Genomic DNA, 8,698 nt, shown 5'->3' with positions numbered 1-8,698 from the left:
TATGTATATATATATATATATATATATATATGTATGTATATATATATATATATATATATATGTATATACATATATAGTTAATAAAGAAGCCAGAGTTATCCATGAACATATTTTGAAGCATTAAAGTCTTAGGACAAACTTCTGTGTAGTCAGTGGCATGGTAATTCAAGTTTAAGGAGAAAAAAAAAAAGAAAGATGTTAAATTTCTGATCATCACAGAAAGGATATTTTGACATATTTTTTAAATAGGTCATATTGGGTATGTTGTTGCTAGAATATTTAAGAACCCATCAAAAACTTATAAAAGACTGATGTAAGTTTTAACTTTAAAAATGTCATTGGAAATAGTATCTTTTGCTATTATTTAAACTTGTGACAAAAATATACATGTTTACTTGAAAATATGTAAGGAATGTGTAGTGTCTAAAAATTATTTTAGGAATTCTGTGAGCAGAAATGTTTGAAAACTACACAGCCAATAAAACTATGTATGAGGGTATTGTCAAAGTCTGTTCTGCTCATGAGTTACCTCGGCCCAAAATTCCATCACTAGAAGGCCATTTGTGGGCGGAACCACTGTCTAGCCAAGAACTGAAGGGCAAATATTGAAAATGCAAAGAGCCAGAGTTAGGTAACAAGAAGATAACATTAGTTGCTCACCACAACTGAGACTTTAAACTAATGACTTTCTTTGAGCGTCAGATTCCATATCTACAAAGTGGAAGCAAGTGTTTTCCATACGATTTTCACAGGGTTGTTGGATATATATATCCAGGGAAAGTATTGCATGTTGATTGGTTTTTGTAATGTCTCCCCTGAGACCTTGCTTGCTTTTTACAACAGTCCCAGTGTAAAATAGATTTACGACACCATAAGTGTAATCAGCCTATTTCTGATTTGAATTCAGATGCTTGCATACGGTGTTCCTGAAAGTGAGGTGTCTCAGCAAATTTGCTCACACGAGTCAAATGTTCACTGCAATGGCATTGGTGATGGAACAGGGAATAAGTCTCACACGTGCCGTTCCACAGCAGAGATCAATTTCATGTTCACCAATATGTCTTCTTGTGGTAGAGAACGAATGATAGTAACAATAATTGTGATGAAAAATAGTGCTGGCGATAACACCAGGGTGATTCCCCTCCTACACTCTCCTCTAACTGGACTCCCCGATTCCCAGGCAGTACATGGCCCTGGTCCCCTCCCTGCTCCATACCGAGACCCCTGAGAAGGGTTGCATCCTTCTGAGCTACCTGGATGAGACAGTGACTGTAAGTGCTTCCTTGGAGTCCCTCAGGGGAAACCAGAGCCTCTTCACTGACCTGGTGGTGGAGAAGGATTTATTCCACTGCGTCTCCTTCACTGTGAGTATGCCTATTTGACTTAATACACTTGATTCTACTGGTTAGGGTCATAGGCATCTAGAATTCAGTCAAGATAAAACTTTGAGAGCCTGGAAAAGACTTCAGAAAGAAATCTAAATGTAGTAACTATGCATAGGAATTAAGAAGCAGTGTGTGTGAATTTCCAGCCATGGGAGCCAAATATTTATAGGCATATTAAAAATCAACTTAATGACCAAAGAAAATTTCTGTTAGCCAGGAGGGGAAAAAGCAGTACGCACTAGACAAAGGGAAAATGTGACTTCTTCTTAAAATGTGACTTCTGTGAAATGGAAAATAGAAAAAAATATTAATAAGGCACACTAGACCAATGCATGACGTACACCCCCAGTGGTGGCCTGACAGGAACACATCACCCCATACTGAAGAGTGAAAATTGTAGAAATTTCCATAAGCACATATCCAATCTCTTCAGAGTTGCCCACATGTAACATGCTTATAGCCTACGGCCAATAAACTATGGTAGTTTTCTTTCCCATAGCCTTAAAATATATTCCTACCATGCCCTTTTAGCACATAACATCAGCTTGGTAAAGTTCAGTATATAATTGAATCAGGACTGTATTTGTTGACCTATAAGGAGATGTGAGTCTCACTTATGACCTCTTTTACTGATATATTTTCCTCCATCTTCTGTTCTGTCTCCCCATTTGTAAAATGACAGAAGTAATTCCTGTCCATGGCAACTTCCCCTACTGACAATCAGGGGGGTGCAGTGAAGCAAAGGGGCCAGATGTCCAGGGAGGAGAGGAACATGGGGTGGCGGGGGAAACTTGGGAGACTGAATGGGTTCTTGGGGTCTGTCTTATGTTTCAGGTCCCAAGATCTCCATCCAATGAGGAGGTCATGTTCCTCACTGTCCAAGTGAAAGGACCAACCCAAGAATTCAAGAAACGGACCACAGTCGTGGTTAAAAATGAAGAGAGTCTGGTCTTCGTCCAGACAGACAAAGCCATCTACAAACCAGGGCAAACAGGTATGAAGAGGCCCTACAGTTAGAACAACTCCCAAAAGAAAAGATCTTCCTCCCCTGCATATTCCCCAGTCAAAGGCCTTGTAGTCCTGGTTCTTTAAAAGTTTGTCTCACCGGCCCATAGGCCTGACTTAAGGTCTCTGGGACTCATGGAAAATATTTCTGTTTCAGTGAAGTTTCGTGTTGTCTCATTGGATGGAAATTTTCACCCCCTGAGTGAGTTGGTGAGTCTCCAAATGTCTATATGGAATCATTCTTATCTGGATAAACAATCTGGAAGCCTCTTTTTGGTGTTGGAGGAGGACCAGGGAGAGGAAGAATCTGGTATCACTGGTGGTGATTTCTGGCAGTACAACAGTGAGAGGTCCTCATTTAAACCAGAACCCCAGCTCAAGAGAGTACCTAATTCTTTCCATCTTGGTACTGGTACTTAGTCACCTGTCACACAGTTAAACTTATTCCTTATAAAGTTCTCAATTAGGCAAATTAGAAAGAGATATTACATAATAGACCCACCTACACCATCAAACAGCTTAAATTCAAATAAACTCTCAAAGAGTTAGAATTTTTCTAAACATACCTACCAAAAACCTCCTCTATAAAGGAAGAGTGTAATCAGTCTTTGTTCCTTGAAACTAACACTACTTGATCGCTTCTCAGCCTTTTGGCTAAGGTCAAGTGAAACTAACCCTACTTGATATTGATAAGAAATAACTCTTTCAACTTTAATGCAGACATCAAACAAAAGAGTCTTCGTTTTTCTCTCCCAAACCCACCACCCCACCACATCTTCTTGTCTCAAAGGCAATTCTTTTCTTCTAACGCCTTAAACAAAAGATTCTCATGTAATCCCTGCTTCCTCTCTTTGACACTCGCATCCACTACATCTGAAAGTCATGTTAGCTTGAAATATATCCAGACTATTTCTATTTCTTACCACTTGAATTACTACAATCTCATCCTGGCCAATATCACGTCTTTTGTTTTTTTAAGTTTTGGGGTTTTTTTTAACGTTTATTTATTTTTGAGACAGAGAGAGACAGAGCATGAACGGGGGAGGGTCAGAGAGAGAGGGAAACACAGCATATGAAACAGGCTCCAGGCTCTGAGCAGTCAGCACAGAGCCCGACGCGGGGCTCGAACTCACGGACCGCGAGATCGTGACCTGAGCCGAAGCCGGACGCTCAACCAACTGAGCCACCCAGGCGCCCCAAGTTTATTTATTTTGAGAGAGAGAGAGAGAGAACGAGTAGGGGAGAGGCAGAGAGTAGAAGGGACAGAGAATCCAAAGCAAGTTCTGTGGTGACAGCAAGCAGAGAGCCTAAGGCAGGGCTCAGACTCATGAACCACGAGATCATGACCTGAGCCAAAGCTGGAAGCTCAACCAACTGAGCCAACCAGGTGCCCCATGGCCAATATCACTTCTGAAAAAGACTATTTCCATAACCTTGAAGCTGGTCTCCTAGTTTCTACTTTCACACCTCCGTCTAAAATAAGCACCTTATCCATCATTGTAGTAGCCTTACTGTCCCCCGTTTTTTCTTCTTGGCATTTCCTACCTGATATATAAATCAGGTGTGTGAGTGTGTGTGTGTATATAATATGTTTATCATATATATTCTTTATATTTCAGATACATGACTGATATATCATCGATATATATCTTAAATTCATAAATATTAAATATCAAATCAGTATCAATATAAAATTATAAATATATAAATATTAAGAATATATAAAATATGTATCTTGGGGCACCTGGGTGGCTGAGTCGGTTAAGGTCCGACTTCAGCTCAGGTCATGATCTCACGGTTGGTGGGTTGGAGCCCTGCATCGGGCTCATTGTCGTCAGCACACAACCCGCTTTGGATCCTTTGTCCCCTTTTCTCTGCCCCACCCCACTTGTGCTCTCTCAAAAATAAATACACATTTTTTTAAATGACTAAATATTGATAGCAGAGGAGCTATTCCTCTTCTTTATTCTTCGAACTAAGAATTCTTTGGCCATCTCAATATTTGGATCTGAGTATGGTTACTTATAATTTTGTTGGTGTTTACTTCTTAATCCGTAAAATTTCATAACAAAGGAGTGAGTATTCCTCACTTGATGCTATAAGCATTGAAGTAATGTCAGTAAATACTATTGCTAATGAAAGGCTGTGCACATACCTATATTTTGCTGATAGCTTAATAAGCTCTTAGTATTATTTATTAATTGCTTAAAATAGATTAGTTAAAACTTTTATTAAATTTTATAAAACTTAACCTGAATTTTTTTCCTGTTTTACTATAGATAGAGGTATTCTGCATAAAGATGTCTTGCTTATAAATCACAATTAAGAATATTTGAAAATAATTCTACATTCCTTTATTTCTCTTTTGTCTTTCAGATTCCACTTGTATTCATTCAGGTAAGCAACAGGAAACATTCCATAATCAGAATTAAAGTAATACATTTAGAGAAAATGTTCATATTTGAGAGGCTGTTACATTCTACCGGAAGCTTGTCATTAAGGGAGAAATGTCTGAGTTCATGCAGCACCAGATAATTTTAAGTCATCTTCCTTCCCTCCCTTCACCACCACCCCATTGGTTGTCTTTGTGAATAACATAGGGGTCTCCATAGATTTCTGTTATTGTCTCTAAGGCTCTAGGCTCTTTTGTAAGTTACAATTACTGTATCCATAGGACCCGAAAGGAAATCGTATCGCACAATGGCAGAAACTCAAGTTAGCGAGTGGCCTCACGCAACTGGCCTTTCCCCTCTCATCAGAGCCCATCCAGGGCTCTTACAAGGTGGTGGTACAGAAGGAATCAGGTGGAAGAACGGAGCACCCCTTCGCCGTGGAGGAATTTGGTATGGATAATGGAAAGTCACGGAGCATTTTCTTCATATCCAAACTTCCAGGGCCTGGAATTTGAGGTTATTTAGAGTCCTTTCATTTCCTACATGTGAGGTTGGGCTTCGAGTAGAATCAGTTATATCTAACCCCAATGAGACTATCAATAATCTGTGAATAGGACTTTGTATAGCTTGGTTACTTTTTGTAATAATTTTTAATCTCAAAAAAAATGTAAAATACCTTTAAGAGAAGGCTTCCACAATTCATTAGGATTACAGTGATCCGTCACAGTCCTTCAATCAGAATATCCATTTGATGGTAAGGTGGTTGGAGAGAAGAGTACAGCTAACTTTTCAGGACGCTAAAACACTGTTAGGGAATTGTTACAGAGAAACTGAGAATACTGACTCCCCCAAAGTTGAAAAACAATCACTAACTTCCTTTATCTCCGATGAACAGTGCTCCCCAAGTTTGAAGTGCAAGTAACAATGCCAAAGATAATCACTATCTTGGAAGAAGAGGTGAATGTGTCAGTATGTGGCCTGTGAGTTTATTGTTATTATTTTTTTTATCGTTTGAGAGAATTATTTAAAGGAGATTCACCATGGGGAACCTGGGTGGCTAATCAGTTAAGTGTCTGACTCTTGATTTCAGCTCAGGTCATAATCTCGCATTTCCTGAGTTAGAGCCCCACGTCCAGCTCCGTGCTGGCATCAGGGAGGATTCTCTCTCTGTTTCTCTCTCTCTCAGCCCCTCCCTCGCTCGTGTGTACTCTCTCTCTCTCTCAAAATAAGCAAACTTTAAAAAAAAAAAAAAAAAAGGAGACTCACCATTTGGGATATTTTCACTCATTTCTTTAAGAACAGTGGGAGGACAAATACTTTAAGTACATGGAATCATCCCATCTCTAGAACCTTCCTCGCCTGTTGCTTCTCTATCTTTCCTTCTTATGTTCTTTCATGTCCTTACCAGCATCGTCATAACTATCACGGGGCAAGCAACTGTTCCTAGAGAACCTATCTATGAGGACTGATTCTGAAAGTGACAAAGCTATACACGCACACACACACGTACACACACGCACACACAAATGGGATAGTGTTGAAGGATACTGACTTTCCCATTTCCCAGGTAGAGGAAATTCTGTCATCAACAGATCATTTACGTGACCTTGCATACATAGTGGAAAAATAGCTTTGATTCAGAATTTGTAGAGATAGGCATATTACCAAGATCTCAGCTGAGTCATCGGTCTACCCAAGTCATGTCACATTCCTCTCAGCACTGCCATTTTTCCTGATGAGACTGGACATGATATCTCAGTTTGGTCCTTTCCAACCTTGAAAATTCATGTTTCTAAAATCTAATGCTCCCATCCCCAGTCGCCCATCGATAGCACTAGCAGAAAGAGCAAACAGAGTGAAGAAACCAGCCCTGCCAACGACCGCACACGTAATGCACCCACAATTCCTCAGGGTCCCTGCCCCAGCACTGTCTCAGAATAATCGCCACCAAATTCCTGATCCTATGTAACTGGTGAGCCAATACTCTTGCAAGTAAAGATTCAGATGTTTTAGATAGGGAAGCAAACAAATGCCCTTGAAAACACATCAACCATCAATGACATATCTATATTGCACAACCCCAGTTTCATAAAAAGTAAACAAGTTAAACTCCATATACATAGAGAAGGCTACACATCACAAGAGGATAATGGAAAGAGACACCATCATATTAATAGTTTGTATTCCTAGGTAGAATTGAGGGCATTTTCTCTCTTCTTTATTTTGTTGGTATTGTTTTTTTCCCCTCTCTCTTAAGAACAGGGGTAGCTTTGGTAATAAGAGATGTATCTTTTTAAAGATGGGATTAAAAATAAAAAATTAAGGGGTAAAAAAGACATGATCAAAGAAGACTAGTAAATCTCAGCATGTCGCACTAGAGATTTGTTAAAAAGAAGGGTCATTACTTAACTTACTTGCTCTCAGCATTGTGAAGGCCCTGCAGAGATTAGAGGGAAGTACAGAGAGGAAATATACTTCAGCTAAAGGGGGAATATAAATAGGTAGAAAATGGGGATGTTCGATGTCTGCTTTGATTCATTTGGCAATGTTCCTATGACAGATACACATACGGGAAGCCTGTCCAAGGACATCTGACTATGAGCATGTGCAGAAAGTACAGTAACCCTTCTAACTGCTATAGTGGAGAGTCGCAGGCCATCTGTGAGAAATTCAGTCAACAGGTAGGTGGAAGACTGTTCCTCCTAAGGAACTAACAACAGAGACATTGTTGATAAGCAGTGAGTTACAACATGGTGCTAACCCAGGAAGAGAACACTCTACAAGAGAATGCTGTGTTAGCCACAGTAATTTACATGTCAGTGATTTAGCACAATAAGAATTATTTCTTTCTTATAATTGGCTACTGGGGGTGTGCTTGGTTCACCAAGCACCCAGAATAGTGGAAGTGGAGAGCAGTCTCCAAACCTGGCATTCAAAGCTGCCTTGGCCATCTACTTGTATGAAGGAAGAAGGAAAATCATTATACCTGTTAAGCATTTGGGCTGGGAAGGGTATAGGTTTTGCCTTCTTTCCGTGAGCAAGAACTTGTCACATGGCCCCACCTACGTGCCAGGGAGGTAGGAAACACAGTCTTCAGATGGGCAGCCACTTCCTTGCAACAGTTGTGTACTATGGAAGGGGGGCCCGGCTTTGGTGAAAAGTTAGGTCCTCGCTACAGTAAGATTACCCACAAATTTTTAAGGCATGCCTATCCCATTAACTCTAGGGAATATCAGATGCTAAGAAATATATGTCTGTAATAAACCAGATGCTATCAGGAAATGTAATCATAACTAATCCCTAGAGAATATTTATTGTGTTCTTGTCATTAGAAAACCCCTGGGTTACATTGTCCCCTCAAAAAATCCCACCAGATCAACCGACCACTGACCTGTCCAGTATTACGTTTCTATATTTTGCTTTATCCCCTCCTAGCTAAACAGCCAGGGCTGCTTTTCTCAACAAATAAAAACCAAGATCTTCCAGATGAAGAGACAAGGGTATGAAATGAAGCTTGAAGTGGAGGCCAAGATCCAAGAAGAAGGAACAGGTTTGTGTGCCATGTGGATATGGGGGGAAAAGCAATGAACACTGATTTATTTCCTTTGCCAAATTATGAATTGGAAAGGAAGTAGTAACATAAGAAGTTCAGGGGGGGTTGGGGCACCTGGGTGGCTCCGTCGGTTGAGCGTCTGACTGGGGCTCAGGTCATGATCTCACAGTTCACAAGTTCGAGCACCAAGTTGGGCTCTGTGCTGACAACTCAGGGAGCCTGGAGCCTGCTTCTGATTCTGTGTCTCCCTCTGTCTCTGCCCCACCCCTGTTTGTGCTCTCTCTTTCTCTCAAAAATAAGTTAAAAACATTACAAAAGAAGAAGAAGAAGAAGAAGAAGAAGAAGAAGAAGAAGAAGAAGAA

At 40.2% G+C, this 8,698-nt stretch overlaps 2 protein-coding genes across 2 annotated transcripts in view; both read left to right on the top strand.

The window, feature by feature from the left end:
- The window catches only part of LOC125920071 (pregnancy zone protein-like), a 125,666-nt gene that overhangs the window by 81,802 nt on the left and 35,166 nt on the right, over window positions 1-8,698 (top strand). The window lies entirely within an intron of this gene.
- The window catches only part of LOC125920073 (alpha-2-macroglobulin-like), a 25,967-nt gene that overhangs the window by 1,867 nt on the left and 15,402 nt on the right, over window positions 1-8,698 (top strand). The window contains exons 2-9 of the mRNA XM_049627051.1: window positions 1,181-1,364; window positions 2,220-2,379; window positions 2,548-2,600; window positions 4,767-4,787; window positions 5,065-5,233; window positions 5,679-5,763; window positions 7,344-7,464; window positions 8,219-8,333. Coding sequence (XP_049483008.1) covers window positions 1,181-1,364; window positions 2,220-2,379; window positions 2,548-2,600; window positions 4,767-4,787; window positions 5,065-5,233; window positions 5,679-5,763; window positions 7,344-7,464; window positions 8,219-8,333 — 908 coding nt within the window. The remainder of the gene's footprint in view (window positions 1-1,180; window positions 1,365-2,219; window positions 2,380-2,547; window positions 2,601-4,766; window positions 4,788-5,064; window positions 5,234-5,678; window positions 5,764-7,343; window positions 7,465-8,218; window positions 8,334-8,698) is intronic.

Source organism: Panthera uncia, chromosome B4 (assembly GCF_023721935.1).
Source record: "Panthera uncia isolate 11264 chromosome B4, Puncia_PCG_1.0, whole genome shotgun sequence".
Classification (NCBI taxonomy): domain Eukaryota; kingdom Metazoa; phylum Chordata; class Mammalia; order Carnivora; family Felidae; genus Panthera; species Panthera uncia.
The sequence above is the reverse complement of the archived record's forward strand: the minus strand, read 5'-3'. Positions and strand labels throughout refer to the sequence as shown.